The sequence below is a fragment of the Scyliorhinus torazame genome, chromosome 30, assembly GCF_047496885.1.
Source record: "Scyliorhinus torazame isolate Kashiwa2021f chromosome 30, sScyTor2.1, whole genome shotgun sequence".
Taxonomy (NCBI): domain Eukaryota; kingdom Metazoa; phylum Chordata; class Chondrichthyes; order Carcharhiniformes; family Scyliorhinidae; genus Scyliorhinus; species Scyliorhinus torazame.
The window spans coordinates 6701415-6726102 of NC_092736.1; the positions used below are offsets into that span (position 1 = coordinate 6701415).

A 24688-nucleotide genomic window follows, 5' to 3' on the forward strand; every position below is an offset into this window, starting at 1 on the left:
CCAGGGTCCCAGGTTCGATTCCGGCTTGGGTCACTGTCTGTGCTGAGTCTGCACATCCTCCCCATGTGTGCGTGGGTTTCCTCCGGGTGCTCTGGTTTCCTCCCACAGATGTGCAGGTTAGGTGGATTGGCCATGATGAATTGCCCTTAGTGTCCAAAATTGCCCTTAGTGTTGGGTGGGGTTACTGGGTTATGGGGATAGAGTGGAGGTGTTGACCTTGGGTAGGGTGCTCTTTGCAAGAGCCGATGCAGACTCGATGGGCCGAATGGCCTCCTTCTGCACTGTAAATTCTATGATAATCTATGATTGGTGACCGCATTCTGGGAACGGAATGTGTCATTTTGGGCGAGTTTGGCAGCGTGTTTCCTGTTGGCTTTTGGGGTGAGATCCAGACCGGTATTCACCCAGACTTAACCATTTTTTGGGGCCCATGGGTGTTTCTTGCCAGTCCACACTTAGAAATCTTTTCAGCAGTGGGTAACTATTTTGAAAGGGTGCTACGATCTCTAAGTGAGCTTTGTGGTACCCCAGACCCCCCACCCCACCCCACTCACAGACAATGCAACCTCCCACAGATAGGGGCAGCACACCCTGCATTTGGGTCGCTGAGGGCTCCCATCGTACCGCACCCCCCTTTCATGGGCAGACCACCAACCCTCAGGCCCTGACACTTGGCAGTGCCGACTGGGCACCCTGGAACCCGGGAGGAGCCCCTGGCACTCGCGTACCATTTTCCTCCTGGCTAGAAGCCCGATTTAGGCCATCCCCCGCGATGCCCCTGGCTCAACAAGATTGGTGGTGGCCGCGTGCCGTGGGAAAACCGTGCCCAGTGTTTCAGCCTGATCTGCTGAGAGTTTCCAGCAATATATTTTTGTTATTTCTGATTTCCAGCATCTGCAGTACAGTATTGTTTTAGCATTAATGCTTATTTTGGATATTATGTGTTTTTCCAACACTTTCTATCTTTTATTTCTTATTCCCACCATTTGATGATTTTTGTTTAAAATCTTGTTTACGTTGATTATATTATTGGAGCTTGGGGGCATTTCTGAGCCTGATGCGGAGGAGCTGGCTTAACACCAGCAGGGGTGCCAGCATTTTGGCTTGAGGTGCTCCATATTATTAGCCCCATTCACACTATCTGGTTCGCTAATCCCTTCAGCTACACATCAGTGCTCTGAGTTATTGAAGCATAATCGGTTATTTTGCATTAAATTTAACAATTGCCCTCTCACGAATGCACTTGTTCTTTAAGCTTCGATAGTCATAGACCAAGGGACCAGACCACAATATTGTAACAATTGAGTGGCCAGGAATCTCTAATAATACACACAATTAAATTTCATACAGTCAGTCTTCCAAACCACTGAAATCTGCTGTATCTGCCCCTCTCCATTTGTCAGCGCTGCAGCTCTTTCACGTTAGTTGGCTCGTACTCCACTCCGAGGCAGTTGAATGGACTTGTTTGACATCAAAGCTCAAATGGCTTAAACAGTGCTGGTGAGTCAACTTTCAGTCCCAACTTCCTCTGTGGTCAGGTGGATGGGAGAGAAGCAGAAGCTCAGGTGAGCATGGAGAGACACAGTAAGAGAACAGACACACAACAACACAAGGAGGCAGGCAGGCAATGTATATGTAATGTAACCATGGCACCGAGAGAGTAATGCTTCCAAATTGAGTAATGTTTGCAGGAGGTTTTGGTTTGCGAAAGTTGGCACCTATTCGAATACAGTAAGTGTATTTTCTTTCTCTTTGCTTATTGTAAGATGTAAGATCATTTTTCTGGCGGTTTATTTCCCTCGGGAAATAAACTTTGTCTTGTAGTCTTCCTGGATTTTAGTCTGGTGAAGCGAAAATGATTATTTAAATCAAAGGTTTTGGGGTGGCACGGTGACTCAGTGGTTAGCACTGCTGCCTCACAGCGCTGACGACCCGGGTTCGATCCCGGCCCCGGGTCAGTGTCCATGTGGACTTTGCACATTCGCCCCGTGTTTGTGTGGGTCCCACAATCCAAAGATGTGCAGGGTAGGTGGATTGGCCACGCTAAATTGCCCCTCAATTGGGGAAAAAACAAAGTGGGTTCTCTAAATTAAAAAAATTAAATCAAATGATTTTGTTTCTTGCAGACCTCCAGCTGTACCACAGTGAGACCCTGGAGCTGATGCTGCAACGCTGGTCAAAGCTGGAGAGAGATTTCAGGATGAAAAGCGGCCGCTACGACATCAGTAAAATCCCAGATATCTACGATTGTATTAAGTACGATGTGCAACACAACAGCGCCTTGAAACTTGAGGACACGTTGGAGCTCTTCAAACTCTCCAAAGCCCTTGCAGACATTATTATACCTCAGGTAGGAAGTTAATTGGACAGAACAGTGCATGCTGTAGTATCGGCAATGCATGGTAGAGAGATAACATCCCGGCTGGATTCTTCGATTCTGGGGCTATGTCCTCACGCCAGCGTGGGAACGGTGGCGTTTTATGCCAGGAAAGCTGGTGCAAAACGGCCACCGATTTGGGGCAGCATAGAGCACCTGATCCAGCTGCCAATACGCCCCGGAGAATTGCCGGGTCCGTGGCCACACATGCGCGTGGCGGCAGTCTGCAGCGGCCGTGCCGTGCTTCATGGCGGAAGCAACCCTTGGAGCTGGCCCGCAAAATAGTTCACCCCCCCCCCCCTTTCAGTCTGCTCGCGCGCTCCAAGTCACCCCCGCACAGTGCCCCCAGCCCCGAATAATGCCAACCCGCCCGCGGATCGGCCCTCCCCCGACAGTGGCGGCGCTGGACTGTGTCCGCAGTGGCCACGCCGCGTTCCCGACGGGTTAGACCACCGGTGTCCCGTGTCGTCGGGAACCCAGCCGGTCAGGGGCGGAGCATCGGGCGGGACTCGAGCAATGTCCTGAGGCCGTCGCTAAGTGGCGTGGCGCACTCAGAGAGGGCAGAGCACCGCAAAATTTGCACCGCCCCCGATTTGGTCGAAAACTTGGATTCTCCGGCCGTTCGTCGAACACGATTTCGGCGACGGCGACCGTGTCTTCCAGTATAAACAACCTCTCTGTCCCTACATAGTCTTAATCACTGCCCTGGTGTTAAACTATGATAACACTGCTGTAACGCACCTTGGGTTATTTTCCTGTGTTAGAAACACTGTAAATGCAAACTTGGCATCTCGTCTCCTCTCACCCACTCAGAAAGCAAAAAAAATCTCCTCTTGCCACAAACACAAAATGCTGGAAATGTTCAGCTGGTCAGGCAGCATTTATGGAGTGAGAAATGGGCAGTGTTTCGGGTAGATGACGTTTCATCAGAACTGGGAAAATACAAGGATGTAACAGAATTTCAGCAAGGGGAGAGTGGGACAGGGGCAAAGGGAGGTCTGTGATGGGGTGAAAGATGGGAAGGTCTTCCAGTGCGGAAGATGAGGGAGATGGGGCAAGAAAGGGAATAAGGAAATAAAAGATGTGCCTGGAGCTGTTGTGCTGGTGTCTGAAAGCAAAAATAAGAGAAGAATCGAAACGTGTAGAGAAAAGGAAACAAAATGGCGGGGGGGGGGGGGCTGAAATTGGGGAGCTCGAATTTGAGTTCAGATTCTTATTAAAGTGAAGGGATGGTAGAATAAAATGTAAAGTTGTTTAACGAACATAAGCATCTTGCATCTGAAATTTTTGTACAATGCTGTAGTTATGCCATACACCCATTAGGTGGCACCGATAACCGCAGTTACCCAAAAGCTGTGAGTTTTGCTGCAGTCCCCTCCACAATTCTAGCTCCAGTCCCTTGGCAATCCTAAATAAACTTGGTAATTCAAATATGTTTTCATCAAACTGGAAAGTACCGTGAATTGAAGTACTGCAAATGTCTGGCACATCTTGAAGGTTACATTTCATTCTACTGTTACGCCACACACAGAACTAGAACAAGAAGCTTGCCCTGAATTAGGCATATTTGCATATCTGTTCCACACACGATCCACGCAGAAAGCTCTCTGGCTGTGTTCTAGTTGAATGGCTTAACTCGTTCAATGGCAGAAAAAAGCCTTGCATTTATTGTACAGGACTCTGGACGTGCAGAACTCCATAGTTCTATACTGTATTAAAAAAAGGACAGCATTGGAGAAAGTGCAAGCAAAGATTTACGAGAATGCGGCCAGAACTGAGAGACTGCAGCTAATCCGGAAAGATTAAATGGTCTGAGTCTATTTTCCCTTTAACAAGAAATGACCTGATCCTGCGTTTTAAAAAGATGAACGGGTTGGACGACATTAGATTGAAATATAAAATAAAATCATCTTTATTGTCACAAGTAGGCTTACATTAACACTGCAATGAAGTGACTGTGAAAAGCCCCTAGTCGCCACATTCCGGCGCCTGCTCGGGTACACGGAGGGAGAATTCGGAATTCTCAGCTGGTACGGGAATTGAACCCGCGCTGCTGGCCTCGTTCAGTATCACAAACCAGCTGCCTAGCCCGCTGAGCTAAAGCAGCTCCAACTGGATTTGGAGAGAATGTTTCCACTTATGGGAGGACTCAAAGCAAGAGGCCGCGAATGCCAGACCAGGAAATAGGAAGCAATGTATTTGATCAGAGAGCAGTGAGAATATGGAACTCATTCCCACAGGACATGTTTGAGGCCAGAAGCTGAGATGATTTCAAGAGGATACTAGATGAGTATATGAGAGGAAAGGGAGTGGAAATCTGTGCTGATAGGCTGAGATAAGGGAGATTGAATGGGAGGAAATCCGTGTGCAGTATAAACACCAACACCGAGTAATTGGGCCGAATGGCCTGTTGTAGACGTGATACAATTAATCTGGCACTTTAGGAAGCTTCTCCCATATCTCAATGAGCTGTACACATAATTATTTGGAATTCCATTGATTGCTGCTGGAGGCAAATTTGGTGCATGTTTCATGCATGGCCATATCCCACTGGGATCACAGAATTCAGCCCATCGTGTCTGCACCAGCTCTCCGAATGAGCATTTCACCGAGTTCCATTCCCCTGCCTTCTCCCCGTAACCCTGCAGATTGGTTCTTTTCAAATAATTGTCCAATTCCCTCTAGGAAGGCCTCGATTGAAGCTGCCTCCACCACAGTCTCATGTGGATCCTAACCACTCGCAGTGTGAGAAGGCTTTTCCTCCCATCACTTTTTTTGCTTCTTTTGACAATTACTTTAAATCCGTGCCCTCTCCAGCTCAATTCTTTCATGAGTGGGAACACTGTCCCCCCTGGTCTACTCTCTCCAGGCCCTTCGTAGTCCCGAAAGACGTGTTTGTTAGGTGAATTGGACGTTCTGGATTCTCTCCAATTACCCGAACAGGCGCCGGAGTGTGGCGACTAGGGGACTTTCATTGCAGTGTTAATGTGAGCCTACTTGTGACGCTAATAAAGATTTTTATTATGATAATTTTGGATAGTTGTATCAAATCTCCTCTTCGCCGCCTTTTCTCAAAGCGATTCCCCTTGAGCCTCTTCCCCACTCTCTGCGGTCGTGCCTTCACATCCTTCCTAAAACGCAGCGCCCAAAACTTTATGCAGTATTCCAGCTGAACTCTTAACTGGTATCTTCTACAGGTTCACTGTAATCTTGTTCTTCTACTATTGGACCCTACAAATAAAGCCTAGGATACTGTAGGCTTTATTAACTGCTCTTTCAAACTATCCTGCCGCCTTTAGTACTTAACCACATATTCACCCAGGTCCCTTTGCTGATCCACCTCCTCCAGAGAAATACCCTTTGTTTTAAGCTGCTTGTCTATCTATGTTCTTCAATCAAAGTGAATCACCTCACATTTAAGGGTTCCAATACCGACCTCTGGGGTCCCTTGCACTACAAACCTTCTTCCTCCAGCCCGAAAAACATCCATTAACCACTTCTCTCTGTTTCCAGTCACTTGGCTAATTTTCTATCTGTCTTGCTGCTGTCCCTTTTATTCCAAGAGCTATAACGTTTCTCACTTGTCTGCTGTGAGGCATCGCGTCAAATGCCTTTTGGAAGTCCTTGTACACCACATCAACAGCATTTCCCTCACCAATTCTGTTACCTCTTCGAAAAACTCCAGATTTTCCCTTAATGGATCATTTAATATCTCTGCCATACCCCCCTGCTCCCATGTGTAGATCAAGTAATAACCACAATATAAACTGTGTGTGTGGGTACGTGTGCGTGTGTGGGTACGTGTGCGTGTGTGGGTACGTGTGCGTGTGTGGGTACGTGTGCGTGTGTGGGTACGTGTGCGTGTGTGGGTACGTGTGCGTGTGTGGGTACGTGTGCGTGTGTGGGTACGTGTGCGTGTGTGTGTGGGTATGTGCGTGTGCATGTGTGTGTATGTGTTTGTGTATACATGTGTGCATGTGTATATGTTTGTATACGCGCGCACAAAGTGGGACCGCAGTTTGGACCTCCTCGCCACTGACTCTATTGCAGCACCACTGATAATGCAGTACTGTCGAAACATCACTGAGATTATGTCCCCAAGTGATTTTTTAAACATATTTTCTCTGCCTCCCAACAACAACTTGCATTTAAATAATGCCTTTAATGTAGTAAACATTCCAGGGACATTACCAGACAACACCTGTCACCGAGCCCCATAAAGTGATTTTAGGACCAAAGCTTGGTTTTAATGAGTGTTAAAGGCGGAAGGAGAGAGGTTTTGGGGGTGGGGTGGAGGATTTTAGAGTTTGTGTCTGTTAGATCTACCTCTGGAGCATGGTGCTCCTACTGAACCAAAGAACCAAGGGCAGAAGTCAGACTAAGTGTGATTTTGGGTGGGGAAATCGGTGCAAAGGATTCCCATTGCGATCTTTCCACATGTAGTCATTTTTCTTGGAGCTTGGGGCGACTTGCCCCGAAGGAGCGGGCGAGACCGGATCCGCCGAGATCATGTCGTCGTTTTCAAAGGGCGCCCTGATCTCGGAATAATCCTATAATAGTACCCTCTCCTTGCCCTTCTCACTGGCAAAGAGCCCCAACCCAACCAAGGGAGCGACGTCACACTATGTAGTCGCCAAATGCCACCCCCCCCACCCCCTTCAGCGCTTGCCCCATGGCAGTACCAACCTGGCCCTCTCCCTGGCACCCTGGCAGTGACAACCTGGTACTGCTTTGTCGGCACTGCCAATGTGCCATGCCAGGGCACTGTCTGTTCATGTCCCGGGGGCTACAAAGACCTGCAAGCACCTGGGCATGATCATCATGTCTATGCAGATAATTCAACAGTGGCTGTAAGAAGGTCCTCATTGAGGAACCCTTGCACTTTAATGTATGAGAGGCTCCAGCTGCTTCTATGGTGGAAAATTCCCTCCAGCTTGCTGTTCAAGCATCAGGGCTTGAAAAAGATCCAGATTTTAAAAATTGGTGTTGATCAGAGCAGCTTCTTTCTAGAAAACACTTCAGAGTTTAAAAAAATCCACTATACAAAAATGTGGTCAGACAGGACACCTGCTCAAAAGAGAAAGCACTTCAGGCTTAATGGACCATGAAATGTCATATGAACAAACTAAGCTAATCCGTCCATTGAGATGTCCATCATCTGTCAATCAAGAATCTTGCAAAAGTCAGTGGGGTGTGAAATTCAATGTAAAGAACCAAATACAAAGGGATAAAAGAAAACATAACTGCAACAGTGAAGCTTCAAGGGGAATGAAATGCTTCTCCAAGAAACTCGCTGCAGAATGGCTCAGTCCTGTGAGAGGATTTTAGGGCAGACAGGCTGCAGAATAGCTCTGGCCTGTGAGAGGATTTTAGGGCAGACAGGCTGCAGAATAGCTCTGTCCTGTGAGAGGATTTTAGGGCAGACAGGCTGCAGAATAGCTCTGTCCTGTGAGAGGATTTTAGGGCAGACAGGCTGCAGAATGGCTCTGTCCTGAGAGAGGATTTTAGGGCAGACAGGCTGCAGAATAGCTCTGTCCTGAGAGAGGATTTTAGGGCAGACAGGCTGCAGAATAGCTCTGTCCTGAGAGAGGATTTTAGGGCAGACAGGTTGCAGAATAGCTCTGTCCTGTGAGAGGATGTTAGGGCAGACAGGTTGCAGCGATGCTTTACCCTGTTATGAGGTGTTTAACATGAAGAAAGCAGGTTTCAAAGCTTCACAGAACTGAAACGAGACGCATCGACCTGGCTTCCTCCAGTCCAGCCTGAGGTAATCGTAAATAAAAACAAAACATGCTGGAAATGCTCAGCAGGTCAGGCAGCATCTGTATAAAGAAACAGAGTTAGGTTTCGGGTCGATGACCTTTCATCAGTTCAGTCTCTAATTTATTTTACTCTGTCGTGATGGCCTTAATGGGATTTTTCATTGTGGCAACTGTAAAAATCAATTAAAGTCGCCCAGTCAAGGTCAACGCCCCACAACAGTGACAGGTCAGTATGTGTCTACCGACAGAACTGCCAGATTTCACTCACTTGACTTGGGAATGTCGTCTGTTTTGGCATATTCCACTCCTTCCAATAAGTGGAGCTCCTATTTGTTTAAATGGATTCTGTGAGCCTGCCTCGTCTCTGATCGTAAATCACTGTGTACTGTGTTAACATTTCCCCAATGTTGACGTCTCTCTCTCTCTGGATATAGCTTTAGTATGCAAGCTATGCAGGGACTGTCTGCACGTACAGTCTGTTCTGTTTGAGCTCCACCCTTTCTATCGCAATGGGTACAAATCTCTCTGATGTTTTGTTTCAAACATTTATTTTCCTGTGTTCTGCGGCAACTGAAAATTAAATCGCAAATGCATTTCCACAATGGTGCAAAATCCGTGTTTGTTGCTGGTCTCAATAAGAGATGCACTGGCTGTATTTGCACCTCTTCCTATGTAATATACGTTGAGACGGGCTTTGCCAGGCTGTTATCTCTCTCTGTTTCTCTTTGTTATCCTTCTCTCTCTCTGTCTGTCTGTCTAGCTCTCTCTCTTTCTTTCAATCTGTACCTATATCTGCTACTGTGTGTAATGATTGTCCGTATAATAATAAAAATGTAGAGTGAGAGAGACATAAACATGTCTGGCAAGGCTAACCTCCTCTCAGTAAATACGTTAATGACACTAATCATCAAAGGGGAACTGATTGATGCAGTGTCTGTGTTTTACGCTGAATCCTTGCTGATGGAAAATGATTATACATCTTCCCAGCACGGTAGTGTATCCATCTGTCGCTCCCAAATGAGAAATTCACCTTGTCAGTTGCAAAAACTCTGCCTTTGTCAGTTTTCTGGGATTACCATGTAGTCGCGTGTTGGGATTATAACCATGATTCGTTCAGATCAGATAATCTCATTAACTCTCCCCTCCCCCACCCCCATCCCACATTCCCATGCTAGTAAATTAATTAATTGAAAATGAATTAAAAAGCTAATTTGTGGAGAGTAAAAGTCCCTGGAAAGATAATCAAGTTAATATGATATTGCAGTCTACCATCGCCACTGCTCTAGAATGAAAGTCCTTCTCTTTCCACACCATTCAGCATTCCTCACTCCAGCAAGTAATCTTGAGGTCTGCTTTATGAACAAGTTGATTTGACAGAATCAAACACTGAATGTCTCTTCCTTTTTTAAAAAAAATAAAATAAATTTGGAGTACCCAATCCTTTCTTTTTTCCGATTAAGGGACAATTTAGTGTGGCCAATCCACCTACCCTGCGCATCTTTGGGTTGTGGGGGTGAGACCCACGCAGACACGGGGAGAATGTGCAAATTCCACGCGGACAGTGACCCGGGGCCAGGGTCGAACCTGGGACCTCGGCGCCATTGAATGTCTCTTCCTTTAAAATTGAAGTGAAATGAAAATGAAAATCGCTTATTGTCACAAGTAGGCTTCAAATGAAGTTACTGTGAAAAGCCCCTAGTCGCCACATTCCGGCGCCTGTTCGGGGAGGCTGGTACGGGAATTGAACCCCCGCTACTGGCCTGCCTTGGTCTGCTTTCAAAGCCAGTGATCTAGCCCTGTGCTAAACAGCCCCTGTTTTCAGAAGTCTGGTTAGCACTGTTGCTTCACAGCTCCAGTGACCCGAGTTCAATCCCGGCATTGAGTGACTGTGCGGAGTCTGCACCTTCTCCCCGTGTCTGCGTGGGTTTCCTCCGGGTGCTCCGGTTTCCTCCCACAGTCCAAAGATGTACAGGTTGGGTGGATTGGCCGTGTCAAATTGCCCCTTAGTGTCCAAAGATATGTAGGTTAGGTTATAGGGTAGCGGGGATGGAAGGAGGAAGTGGGCCTAGGTAGGGTGCCCTTTGGGAGCGTCGGAGCAAACTCAATGGGCCAAGTCATCTATGATGATTGAGTCACCTGATGAATCTGCGCTGTGTGCTTTCTGTAACCGTAATGTCCTTCCTCTAATGGAATGGTCAGTGTGCCAAACTGTGGTGGCTCCATTATTTTGTATGTATTTATCGTTCTCCTTTATTCCAGTACTGTTGACACTTGTGCAGACTCTTGTTTGCTGAGAATACTGGATTGGTTTACTTGGCTGCCTTGCTGCAAACTCTGTCTGATTTGTTTTCTGTAGGAATATGGTATTAACAAGGAGGAGAAGCTGGACATTGCCTACGCATATTGCCTCCCGCTGATCAAGAAAATGCAGCTGGATCTACAAAGGACGCATGAAGATGAATCTGTCAACAAACTCCACCCCCTGTAAGACAGCCATTTGGAGTGTGAGCCTTTGCTGCTTTCAGAGTCTGCCTATGCACTGGATGGGCAGAGTTCTAAATCCATCCGCAGTTTGCTTTGCCTGTCTGTGGGAAAATTCTTGTAAACCTAAACAAAATGTCGAGAGAAGAAGCAGGGTGGAGCGGAAGGAAAATATTTTTGTGCAGTGAATTGTTACGATCTGGAATGCACTGCCGAAGGGGTTTAGAAGCAGATTCAAGAGCAACTTTCTAAAAGGCATTGGATAAGTAGTTGGAAAAAAAACACATGCAGGGCTGTGGAGAGAGAGAGAGAGAGCAGGAGTGTGTGACTAATTTCAAAGAGCTGGCACAGAAGTGAAGGGCCGAATGGCTTGGAGCTCTTTGATTCCACCAAGCCACCATGAATACCCAAGGCAAATGGTACGTTGGTCTTCATAGTGAGAGGATTTGAGTATAGGAATAGAAACGTTTTACTACAACTGCATAGGGCATTGGGAAGGCCACACCTGGAGCTACAACATAGGCAATTCTGGAACTGCAGTAGGGGAAGGGAGTGATTTGGAGCTGATATAGTTCCCAGTGTTAATAGAGGGTGAAGATGCTGCCTGATGCTCTAAGTCCGAGCTGAGTTTTCTAACCCCCCCCCAGGAGCTATGATGCCCTTGAGCTGTTTGACCATATCTTGTCTAGCTTTCCAGATGAAATGTTTTTAAATCTCTTTTATTCTTTTTTGGGATGTGGGCATCACGGGCGATGCATTTGTTGTCTCCCCTTGAACTGAACAGCGTGCTAGACCATGGTCGGTCACATTGCTGTGAGTCTGGGGTCACACGGTAGGCCAGACCAGGTAAGGACAGCAGATTTCCTTCCCTAAAGGACACTCATGAAGCAGATAGGTTTTTGCGATTATTGCTAATAGTTTCATGGTCATCATTACTGAGATTAGTTTTTAATTCTTGATTTATTGAATTTAAATTCCCCCAGCTGCTGTGGTGGGGTTTGAACCCATGACCCCAGAAAATTAATCTGGTCTCCCCGTGTTTGCGTGGGTTTTGCCCCCACAACCCAAAGATGTGCAGAGTAGGTGGATTGGCCACGCTTTTAATTGCCCCTGAATTGGAGAAAATTAATTGGGTACTCTAACTTAAAAAAAAAAGAAGAAAAAAAGAAAATTAATCTGGGTCTCTGGAACTAGTCCAGTGACAATCCTGCTATGCCACCATCTCCCCTGGAGATAATCACTCGGGCAAGTAACTGGAAGGCCTGTGGACTCTGAGGGTCATTACCTTGGCAGGAATCAGTCTCTTCTTCCTAAATCTGCCCTCCTTTAAACCCCCTTCCCTTAAAACCCACCACTTTCACTTAGCTTTAGGTCGCCTTCCTGCTAACTCTTCCTTTGCCTCGGCATTCAGTTTCACCTGCTTTAAGCTTCTCTGAACCACTTGGGAACGTCTTCCTACATTAAAGGTGTTATACACCTATAAAACACACGAGGCATCAGCACTCTGCCTCTTTCCACTGGTGCTAGCTATAGTGACAGTCAGGGTGTACAAATCATTCAACACCTCCAACACGTGGATCAGAGCGAGCCTGGTCTAGATAGTTAGCTTTAGTTTACTTAGGGTAGTAGAGAGTCAACCCACAGGCAGCTGTGTGTTTTGTTGCTAGAGTTCAATAAATCTTATATTGAACCAGCGCCTTCGTTTGGTGTATACTTGATCAGTTAATTGCATCCTGTGCTATCCGTGTTACCCCAGGGTGAACAACACGACACTTCTCTCGTTGCTGTTTGTAGGAGTTGCTGTTGGCTGCCACGTTTCCTGAATTACAACAGGAACTACACTTTGAAAATGACTTCCTGTTCTGTAAAGCACTTTGGGGTCGCCTGAGGTGGTCAAAGGTACTATGTAAATGTTGGTTCGGCCACAGCTAGAGTATTGTGTGCAGTTCTGGAATCCACATCAAAGGAGGGATGTGATAGCACTGGAAAGGGAGCAGAGGAGATTTCCCAGGATGTTGTCTGGGCTGGAGAGTTTGAGCAGTGGAGGTTCGATAGACTGGGGCTGTTTTCCTTGGAGCAGAGCAGACTGAGTGGGCAGCTGTGGGGGGGTGGGGGGGGGTGGGGGGGGGGGGGGGGGTGGGGGTGGGGGGTGACATGATTGGGATGTACAAAATTATGAGGGGCATAGATAGACTGGAAGAAACTTTTCCCCTTGGTGAGGGGATCAATGACCAAGATAAGGGATGATGTGGAGATGCCGGCGTTGGACTGGGGTGAGCACAGTACAAAGTCTTACAACAGCAGGTTAAAGTCCAACAGGTTTGTTTCGATGTCACTAGCTTTCGGAGCGCTGCTCCTTCCTAAGGTGCATTCACCTCTTCATTCACCTGAGGAAGGAGCAGCGCTCCGAAAGCTAGTGACATCGAAACAAACCTGTTGGACTTTAACCTGGTGTTGTAAGACTTCGTACCAAGATAAGGGAGGGGAGGTTTAGAGGGGATGTGAGGAAAAACATTTTCTCCCAGAGGGTGAAATACATTTAAGAAGTATTGAGATGTGCACTTGCGATGCCAAGGCATGGAAGACTATGGGCCTAGTGCTGGAAAATGGGATAAGAATACTTAGATGGTTGCTTTTGACCAGCACAGACGCAATGGGCCGAAGGGCCTTTTATGTGTTGTAGACCTGTACGACTCCAAATGTAAGTATCACTTTTCTTACTTGGTTGCAGCAGTGCTCACCTGATTAGCTTTTTGTTCTGTTGTTTAGCTATTCCAGAGGGGTGATGTCTCCTGGGCGCCACGTTCGAACACGGTTATATTTCACAAGTGAAAGCCACGTCCATTCTTTGCTGAGTTTGTTTCGTTATGGGGGTCTCTTGGGTGTAAGTAGAAGTTTTACTTCCACAAGATCAGATGTCCCTCAATCGGTGCTCCTGACAATGGGTGAACGTTGAGAGAAAAACGTGTCTTTTTGATTAATTCTCCCCCCTCCCTCCCCCCAATATGCCCTTTTCCCTCATTGTTACTCCCACCCCGTTGCGTATCTTCCATCCAATTCCAAACTATCACAGAAAATTCTTCAATCGATTTTTGTCTGAATTAATGGACTTTTTTCTCTGATTCTCAGGAGCTAAAGGATCAGCAGTGGAAGAGAGCCATGGGCTATCTTGGGGCAGTCTCGGAACTGAACTACATGACCCAGATTGTCATAATGTTGTATGAGGATAACAATAAGGTACGCTCTTCGTAAATATATCCAATGGATTCACTGTGTAGTGAGATGATCGGTAGTAGTTTGAGTTGTATTTTGTCAAACGTCTTTCCTATCTAGGTTTGACGTTCCTCCAGCTCCAGCAACTAACCCAAGTAGCCACCTTCGGAACACGGGCTTAGACAGTGAGCATCTGCAGGCAATTCAACTAGAAAGTGAGGTTTGGGGCTAATCCTCATCTCCGCACTTGGCAGCAGCAAGCGGATACCACAGGAACTGCGGCTGGCTTGCTCAGACCAGCTAATTCGCCATAGGGCAGCAATTGAACAGGAGTCTTTCTGGTCCGTACCACTCACCTGGACGTTGCTCTCGCTACTTGAAATGTTTTGGTGTTACTCAGGAAATTATTTTTTAAAAAAATATATATATTAAAGTTTTTTAACAAATCAAAACAATTTTTTCCCCTTATAAACAATAACCGCCGCCACCCCCCCCCCCCCCCCCGGTAACAAAATAACACAAAATCGCCCTGAGCAAGATATATACATGGTAAGATGATATATTTACAGAGCTTTATACACTGGCTCTCGCCTGTTCGTGCCAGTTTCCCCCACCCTCCATGTTATCCCCCGCTCGTCCGTCCCCTCAAGCAATCTCTCGTGTCCCCCCCCCCCCCCCCCCCCCAGGGTTGCTGCTGCTGCTGACCGACCTTCCTCTAACGCTCCGCGAGGTAGTCTAGGAACGGTTGCCACCGCCTGTAGAACCCCTGCGCAGACCCCCTTAAGGCAAACTTAATCCTTTCCAACTTTATGAACCCAGCCATGTCGTTTGTCCAGGCCTCCACGCTAGGGGGCTTCGCCTCCTTCCACATTAGCAAGATCCTTCGCCGGGCTACCAGGGACGCAAAGGCCAGAATGCCGGCCTCTTTCGCCTCCTGCACTCCCGGCTCGTCCACTACTCCAAATATTGCTAGCCCCCAGCTTGGCTTGACCCGGACTTTCACCACCTGAGATATTGCTCCCGCCACTCCTCTCCAGAACCCCTCCAGTGCCGGCATTACCAAAACATATGGACATGGTTCTCCGGACTCCCTGAACACCTTCCACATCTGTCCTCTACCCCAAAGAACCTACTCAACCTCGCCCCCATCAAGTGCGCTCTGTGAACCACCTTAAATTGTATCAGGCTGAGCCTGGCACATGAGGAGGAGGAATTGACCCTACCCAGGGCATCAGCCCACAAACCTTCCTCGATCTCCTCCCCCAGCTCCTCCTCCCATTTACCCTTCAACTCTTCTGCTAGCGCTTCCCCCTCTTTTTTCATCTCTTGGTGTATTGCCGAAACCTTGCCCTCCCCGACTCATACACCCGAGATCACCCTGTCTTGAATTTCCTGTGTCGAGAGCAGCGGGAATTCCCTGACCTGTCGCCTCACAAAAGCCCTCACCTGCATATATCTGAATGCATTTCCCGGGGTACTCAGGAAATTATTAATGATGATAGTCAGAATTTGGGCTCCGTGCATCGATGGTATGACATGCAAATGAAGCTCATGTGCCTGACTGATCCCATAGTGTAGTGATGATCACATCTGTTTTACACACAAGACGGTCCTGGGTTCGAGCCCCAGTGGGACCAGATTTTGGAGCACAGTGGTTGCTTCACAGCTCCAGGGTCCCGGGTTCGATTCCCAGCCTGGGTCACTGTATGTGCGCAATCTGCACGTTCTCCCCGTGTGTGCGTGGGTTTCCTCCGGGTGCTCCGGTTTCCTCCCACAGTCCAAAGATGTGCAGGTTAGGTGGATTGGCCGTGATAAATTGCCCTTAGTGTCCAAAGGGGTTGGGTGGGGGTGCTGGGTACGGGGATAGAGTGGAGGTGTGGGCTTAAGTAGGGTGCTCTTTCCAAGGGCCGGTGCAGACTCGATGGGCCGAATGGCCTCTCTCTGCACTGTGAGTTGTATGACTGACTGAATTTTCTCTCTGTTTACCGACTGATTAATTTGACTAAATAACAAATGCAGCCACGCTTCAGATGGTAATCTGTTGGATAGAATTGTGCATCACAGGCGGTTTTCCGATCCATCGTGCCTGCGATGGTACAATGCGAGTTTTCCAATTAGCCCTACATCCTGCTTCTTCTCCATCTCCCCTACTTTTCTTTTTATCCTTTCCAAGTAAAAATCCAAATCAACTTTGAAAGTTGCTATTGAATCTATTTGCAGCACATTCCATAGCATAATAACTCACCAAGTGGAAAGAAAAACCTCTTCATTCCTTCCCTGGATTTTTTGCCAATTATCTGAAGGATGTTTTGAAGATGTGAAAGACACTACATGAACGGAAGTTAGTTCCTCTTTCCCCTCTCTGCTCCTTTAACGGCCTCCAAAAAATATATCTGCTGTCGCAATATCACTGCCCCCAGCGTCTCCCCCTTTGCCAGTTCGCTATCCTGCTCTCACCTGGAAAGTACCTGGGGTTGATTTTGTTTTGTGACAAAAAAGTTGTTGAAGCTGCAAAGAAGGGCGCAGTGGTTAGCGCTGCTGCCTCACAGTGCTGAGATCCCGGGTCACTGTCCGTGTGGAGTTTGCACATTCTCCCCTTGTCTGCGTGGGTCTCACCCCCACAACCCAAAGTTGTCCAGGAAGGTGGATTGGTCACGCTAAATTGCTCCTTAATTGGAAAAAATATAGTTGGGTACTCTAAATTTATTTTAAAATAAGGACGCTGCAAAGGAAATAATATTCAGCATATTTCTTACAGCCTAATATATGGGGCAGAGAAAGCTTTTGGGTTGAATATTGAATAAAATAAGTGCCTGAAATGAATGTTTATTTCTCAGTGTGCAGGTTAGCGAATGGTTTCAGCTTGAAGTCCTGATAGTGCTGCAGAAGGAAAGGCAGTTCTTTGAGTGCTCTATGTAATTGGAGCCATTTTTAACATACAACCCTAAACAGTGATTGAGCACCAATAAGGAGCTTCAGGTATACTGCATTAGGTAATGCTGGTATGACTAACTGGATCTGATGCTCAGTCTCAAAGCCAATGAACATGATTGTTAGAATACCTGGGCATTCCTTGGGCAGCATGGTAGCACAGTGGTTAGCACTGTTGCTTCACAGCGGCAGAGGCATGGGTTTGATTCCCGGCTTGGGTCACTGTGCGGAGTCTGCACGTTCTCCCCGTGTCTGCGTGGGTTTCCTCCGGGTGCTCCGGTTTCCTCCCACAAGTCCCGAAAGACGTGCTGTTAGGTGGATTGGACATTCTGAATTCTCCCTCAGGCGCTGGAATGTGGCGACTAGGGGATTTTCACAGTAACTTCATTGCAGTGTAAATATAATCCTACTTGTGACACTAATAAAGATTGTTATTATTAATGTTTAACTTGTCAACTTAATAACCTTGAGCACTTAACCTGCTCTGGAATCTGTGGATCTTCGTAAATCAGCTGTTGTGTTCAATTTGGAAATGATTGCTCGGCACCTTCAATGTACCTGATCCACCTCGTCAAAGCCTATAATCTACTCTGATCAGGAGGACATTGGGACAAATGGGGAGGGGATAGTATGAGATCTGATGCCACTGGAAATTGTGGAATCCTGAAGCTTGATTGAGTTAGGAGGTGGGAAGGGAATTTTTCACAGTAAACATAGAATCTTAATAGTAATCATCTTTACTATTGTCACAAGTAGGCTGACATTAACACTGCAATGAAGTTACTGTGAAAAGCCCCTAGTCGCCACATTCCGGCACCTGTTCGGGTACACCGAGGGAGAATTCAGAATGTCCAATCCACCTAACCTCCACATCTTTGGACTGTGGGAGGAAACCGGAGCTCCCGGAGGAAACCCACGCACACACGGGGAGAACGTGCAGACTCCACACAGACAGTGACCCAAGCCGGGAATCGAACCTGGGACCCTGGCGGTGTGAAGCAACAGTGCTAACCACTGTGCTACCGTGCCACCCATAACTTACAGCATAGAAGGAGGGCATTCAACTTATCATGCCTGTGCCAGCTGTCTCAAAGAGCAATCCAATTAGTCTGGTTTCTCCATTCCTTCTCTCTCAGCTGTGGAGTTTTCAGTCCTTCCTGAAATTGGCCGTAATTTTTATTTCCTATTTGTTTTTGCCTTCCTCAGGAGTGGGAACACTAACACTTGGGGTGGGTGGGAGACAGGATTGCACTGCTCATCAGAGGGGTGGGATCAGGAGGGAAGGGTCTTTCCCCACCCTTTTCATATACGTCGCTCAACAACCTGCTTACAGGGAATAGACCCCTCCCAATAAAGTCACATTAACAGTATTAAAGTAGAACCTCTCTTGCAGCTACTCCAGTTTATAAAGTCATACATCACAGAATGTGTTGATTCAGACATTGTGCCTATGCCAGCTCTTTGGAAGATCTACCAGATTAGTCTCACTCTCACGCTGTTCTTTCCCCATATCCAACAAATTCTTCCTTTTTAACTATTTATCCAGTTCCCTTTTAAAAGTTATTATTAAATTTACTTCCACTGCCATTTCAGATGGTGCATTTCCTATCATCATATCTTACTGTGTAAAAAAATAAATAAAAGAATTCTCCTTCTCTTCGATCTGGCTTCTTTTCACAACCAGTTATATTGCCCTCTTTTTGCTGATCCTCCTGTTACCTATCTGCTCTTAAAACTGCTCATCCTTTTGAAACCTCTGTTAAATCTTCCCCTAACCTCTGCCGTCGGGATAACAATCGCAGCTTCTCTGGTCTCTCCATGTAACGGAAATCCATCATACCGTTCTTGTAATTCTTCCCTGCCCCTCGCCAACACCTCAACATCCTTCCTAAAGGGCGGTGCCCAGAATTGGACTCTCTGCCCCAGATCTAACCAGTGATTTATGAAGGTTTAACATTATTTCCTTGTTTTTGCATGCTGTGCTGCTTCTATGTCCTCCGATGCCTTTATTGACAGCTTTATCGACTTGGCCAATGCTCTTGTACCTGGGACATATACCATGTAATTTGTGTTTTGATTATTTTATATTAGGACCCATCGTCAGAAGAACGATTCCATGTGGAACTCCATTTCAGCCCAGGTGCGAAAGGTTGTGACGAAGACGAAAACGCCCCCACAGGGTCTGGGTTTCGGCCTGCATCAGCTGAGGTAAATCCCATTGGAATCCCTAGGGCGATTTCCTTTCGCCAAAGATATGGCTGTCATTTTATACATATTTCTTTGATGAGCTGCAAAAATAATCTGATTTGCCGCAATATCTTGCTGACTTGCATGTATAACATCCTTCTTCAAACATGGGTATGAACATGTCAAAAATTAACATTTCAGGCATTCATATTCTCTGATGAAAATAATTATAAGTCAGTCACAGCTCAATAGGCATTCTCGCCTCTGATGATAAACGTCAGTGATGAGAATAGATTGGAGAGGTTTCATAGAATTTACAGTGCAGAAGGAGGCTATTCGGCCCATCAAGTCAGCACTGGCTCTTGGAAAGAGCACCCTACCCAAGGTCAACACCTCCACCCTATCCCCTTAACCCAGTAACCCCACCCAACACTCAGGGCAATTTTGGACACTAAGGGCAATTTATCATGGCCAATCCACCTAACCTGCACATCTTTGGGCTGCGGGAGGAAACCGGAGCACCCGGAGGAAACCCACGCACACACGGGGAGGATGTGCAGACTCCGCACAGACAGTGACCCAAGCCGGGAATCGAACCTGAGACCCTGGAGCTGTGAAGGAATTGTGTTATCCACAATGCTACCGTGCTGCCCTAGGGTTAGGGTTAGGGTTTTGCTGCAGATACGGACCCCCGCACTTCCGGTTCGGAGGCCGTGTATGAGCACGGTGACGGCCTCCAGCGACCGCGTAGTGCTCCATGGCGGACTCGGACCGCGGCGCTGGACCCAAAAAAAGAGACCCCCCCCCCCCCCCCCCCCGATCGGCCGCGCGCCCGACCCTCCACCCTCGCACAAGCATTTACTGGCCGTCTATAAGGCCCCCCGCCCTTTGATCGGCCCGCCCCCGACCAGGGTGGCTGCAGACTGAGTCCGCAGCCGCCACATGAGTATCCCAACCGGCTGGACCACGTTAGATCCACACCGTCGGAACTTCGGCCGGTCAGCGGCGGAGGATGACGGAGCGAGCCTCTGGCAATGGCCCCAGGTGGCGCGGCATACACTCTGGGGACGCCGCTTTTCGGGTCCCGCAGAATCGGGGATCCGCCGCTGGTGTCGATTTCTTGCCGGAAAATGGATTCTCCGCCCCCGCGCCTGCCGCAATTTCGCCATTTGGTGCAGAGAATCCAGTCTTATATTTCCTCATTGCAACTTACTATCCCACCTATGGTAGTGCCATCTGCAAATTTGGCTATAGTGCGCAAGGAACAGCTTCGTTCAAAGTCTTCTTCTGGCTGATACCATTATTGTTGGACATATGCCCCAGGGCAGAATCAAGCCATTAGGCTTAAACTGAGAGAGATTTGTTCAAATATGTTTATAATTGATAGTTTGGAATTTAACAGAGAGCTTTATTATATTTGTTAGTTCCCACTCACTTTTATGGAAGATATTTCTCTTTCTTTGCCTTTTTGAAATCATTGAGTCTGTCCGTAGCCTTTGGAGGGACATAATAAGGCTGCTAGCTTCCAATTAAGGCGAGTAGAAAACGAGGACAGCTAAGTCTCAGATTATCACTGATGTCATAGTTGAGCACAACTGTTGAAAACTATTATTTGCTACTACACAAAATTCTGCAACCTTGACTACAAAGAAAAATGCCATGACTGCTATTGTTTAGAACATCGAACATTACAGCGCAGTACAGGCCCTTCGGCCCTCGATCTTGCGCCGACCTGTGAAACCACTCTAAAGCCCATCTACACTATTCCCTTATTGTCCATATGTCTATCCAATGACCATTTGAATGCCCTTAGTGTTGGCGAGTCCAGTACTGTTGCAGGCAGGGCATTCCACTGTATCTGTTTGGCTGGGAAAGCCCAATTCAGAGTGTTGTTAATCTGCAGTCTTCCAAAGATGAGAAGGATAAAAGCTAATTTTTTTTAAATTTAAGAGTATCCAATTCTCTTTTTTCCAATTAAGGGGCAATTCAGCGTGGCCAATCCACCTAACCTGCACACCTTTGAGTAGTGGGGGTGAGGCCCACACAGACACTGGGAGAACGTGCAAACTCCACACAGTCACCCAGGGCCGGAATTGAACCCGGGTCCCTGGCGCTGTGAGGCAGCAGTGCTAACCACTGTGCCAGCGTGCCGCCCAAGAGATTGCCGTAATGCTGTTTCTTTCCTCCGTAGAATGAAGGTGGCTCCAAAACTGATCAGGGAAGCATGGAGGATCTTTCGGAGAATCGGGGAAGCGATGATGCGGATGGATTTCTTCCAGCCTTGCCCCAGCCAGCAGAGCCCTTCCAGATTCACAAGAAGTCTGCCCTGACCAAGACCAGGAAGATGGGCTCGATGGAGGTAAATGATGGTGAAGCACACCGTGCCCGTCTAGAATTACTTCTCTACTCTAGGGAGCGAAATCGCCGCTATTTCAGGTTCTCCACATGCCTAATGATTTTTTAAATAATAATCTTTACTGTCACAAGTAGCCTTACATTAACACTGCAATGAAGTTACTATGAAAATCCCATAGTGGCTACACTCCGTCGCCTGTTTGGGTACATGGAGGGAGAATTCAGAATGTCCAATTCACCTAACAAGCACGTCTTTCGGAACTTGTGGGAGGAAACCGGAGCACCCGGAGGAAACCCACGCAGACACAGGGAGAACTGCAGACTCCGCACAGACAGAGACACAAGCCGGGAATCGAACCTGGGACCCTGGCACTGTGAAGCAGCAGTGCTAACCACTGTGCTACCGTGCTGGCTAATTGTCTCCAGAACCCACTTGTACCTGCCAGTGCAGAATCAATCCCTGGTCTATAAAAGATATCTTTGATAGAGATGCACCTTACATGCAGAATAAAACTTTAACCCCCCCAAGCATTATCTCGGGTTAAACCTTGACTGCAAGACCAGTGGATATAGAAATTAACAGGTTAAAATGGTCATTTATTTCTAGCCTGAGTAGTATTATGTTTGCTGCTCTCCATAGTTCAGATCTATGTGATGGTGGAAGGTGGCACCCCTCTCTGAATTAACCTGCGCAATGCCGAGTCCCTACTGTCAAGTGTTTCAGGCAAAGTGTGTTCTGTGCCCCTACTTAAGGTTGCAAACAAAGGAAGCTTGCTTCGAATGCGGATTAATAGGCACCACATTTTTCTGAATCCACAAGGATCTCCGGAAGTTGGATTATTTTTACTATGAGCTGCCGTCGACTGAGACCAGTTTGCTTTTTGACCGGCTGTACATCTCCCTCCCTCCTGGTATATAAGCTCCTGGGGTTACATTTTTGTTCCTCTTTTTGAAGGGACGGTTTCCCCATGATTGCGATGCGAGTGTTACTCTGCATCAGCAGAGTGGCTGGTTGAGAATGCAGATCTTCCCCAAACCAGTGGGTTTCGACGGCAGTTACTGAAATCCTCGACTTGACTGGGTTTCCTTTTCATGAAAATATCTCTTGTTGGAAGGTGCTGTCGGAGAATTCCTCCAAGTGCGGTGGATACCGGCTGCTGGCTCCTCCGTATTCCAGACAGCTGTCCGATGTGAAACAGAGCGGTCTGGGTAAGAGATTTTGACATTCGGAAACCTGTTTACAATGCAGCCTCACCATATGCACGCCACCATAAATAGTGACTTTGTGAACCTGCTCACGAGCACCAACCTAGCATTCAAAACTTTTTAAAGGACTTACTTTTGGATTTTAGAGGTTACTTTATTCATCAAGCATTGGCTCTCTTTAGGATTGCTGGGAGCTGTTGACTGATTTCCAAAGTTCAGCTGGGGCAGGGCATGGATTCAGGCAAACCCTTGCGGTGGGGGTGAAATTTGTTTGCAGGTGCTGCATCGGCTTAGTGACTCACTGGGGCTGGCAGCACCGCTGGTAGCTACCCACGCAGTGTTCTTCAATGATAGGAAGCACCATCACATGAACAAAATATCTCCCCACTGAACTTTGTTAGCAGAGTTGTCTTTAATCTTTAAAAGTTTGAGGAGAAGTTGCTAAAATTGTTTTTTGGGGGGTGAATGGGAGGCAGGGGACACATGGATAGGGACAAAAGCAAACGGGGCATGTAATGCACTCGTTGACCAGGCTACAGTTTTCGAATATTGTGTCCACTGCAGGAATGCCAAGAGAACAGAAGAGATTTACTGAGGTGCTACTTAGAAAAGACTATAAAAAGCTGTGACTTTTCACAAGAACATGAAGTTTAGACGGAGGCTCAGTAGAAGTGGGATTTTGTTCAGATAGAGAGAAGCTGTGACTGCTGGTTTTGAGTTAGTAACTGGAGACAAAGATCACAAATAGAACAAAAGAAGTGGTTAGGAAAGATATTTTAATGATTGGAATGACCTGGCAGTAACAGTGGTGGACGGAGGAGCTTTAAGTAGAAACAATTAAATATTTGCAAAAAGAAAGACTGTAAACGGTAAAGGAGAAGGGCAAAGTGAATAGCTTATTCAGCACTGATGGGTCGAATGGCTGTGCTGAAAAATCCTGTTATTCTAAGCGCCTGTTGGCAGTTAATAATCTTTATAAAGTGGTTAGAGTGTGTGTGCAGTAATGGTATTGCTTCATTAATTGAAAATGAAGGAAAGTAGAGGTCCATGTAGGGTAGGGACCAAGCACTAACTTTCCACTTCTGAAAGATGAGTTGTGAGCAGACCAGAGCTGGCCGCAGGACCAGGGAGGTTTCATTCCAGACCCCATTGGTGGTCCGATCGCAGACCCCAGGCATCTTTGATGGGAAAGGAACTCGAGAGCCCTTTGAAGCACCCCTGCTTCTCCTGGTCTACAAGCAACGCTGTAAAGGCTCTTAACTCCTCCCCATTGCTATTCTCACCTTGCTTCCGATACCAGGCTTCCCAAGGCCTTGAAATCAGAGATGTCCTACAGTGCGGAAGGAGGGCATTTCGCCCATTGGGTCTACACCGACCCTCCGTAAGAGCATCCTACCTCGGCCCATTCCCCCACCCTAACCCTGTAACCCCATAACTCCACCTAACCATTGGACACTAAGGGCAATTTATCATGACCAATCCACCCAACCTGCACATCTTTGGATTGTGGGAGCAAACCTGAGCAACCAAAAGAAACCCACGCAGACACGGGGAGAAGGTGCAAACTCCACACAGACACCCAAGGTTGGAATTGAGCCCGGGTCCCTGGCACTGAGGCAGCAGTGCTAATCACTGTGCCACCAAACTGCCCACAGTAAAACCTTCAAAGAAGGTTAAGTCAGAGGCCACCAGCCTCAATACCATAATTAAAATGCTCATGGGAGTGGCATTGGCTGCCCACTTTCCTGCCTCCATTAAAGGAGGCCCTTCACTGTCGCTGGGTCAAAACCTTGGAACTCCCTTCCTAACAGCACTGTGGATGCACCTACACCACATCGATTGAAGAGGCTCACCACCACGTTGTTGAAGGAAGCTCGGGATGGGCCATGACCTTGCCAGTACCACCCACATCTCACGAATGGACAAATAAAAAAGCTCTGAAGGTGGTGGGTCAGAGCTGACTTCCTGATGCAATCAGAATCTGCCCCTTTTTCCTAACACCACCCCCTCCCCCAATGCTGTGTGTTCACCCATGTTAAAGCCCCCTGTGTGTTCAGAGCCAAGAGTAAATGTTTATGTTGGCTGTAAATGAATTTTGACACAGATTTCTATTGGAAAGGGGGGAGACGAAAATGTTGGCTGCAATGTTTTACGAAAGAGGCTAATTCACTCCGGT

At 47.3% G+C, this 24688-nt stretch overlaps 1 protein-coding gene across 7 annotated transcripts in view; it reads left to right on the plus strand.

Annotated features, from left to right (window-relative positions):
- ppip5k1a (diphosphoinositol pentakisphosphate kinase 1a) overlaps nucleotides 1–24688 on the plus strand; it is a 162509-nt gene that overhangs the window by 80358 nt on the left and 57463 nt on the right. For all 7 annotated transcript variants that reach the window (XM_072492738.1, XM_072492739.1, XM_072492740.1 and 4 more), the window contains 7 exons: nucleotides 2127–2350; nucleotides 10496–10623; nucleotides 13390–13504; nucleotides 13750–13857; nucleotides 18856–18972; nucleotides 21143–21310; nucleotides 22422–22515. In XM_072492738.1, the coding sequence (XP_072348839.1) occupies nucleotides 2127–2350; nucleotides 10496–10623; nucleotides 13390–13504; nucleotides 13750–13857; nucleotides 18856–18972; nucleotides 21143–21310; nucleotides 22422–22515 (954 nt within the window). The remainder of the gene's footprint in view (nucleotides 1–2126; nucleotides 2351–10495; nucleotides 10624–13389; nucleotides 13505–13749; nucleotides 13858–18855; nucleotides 18973–21142; nucleotides 21311–22421; nucleotides 22516–24688) is intronic.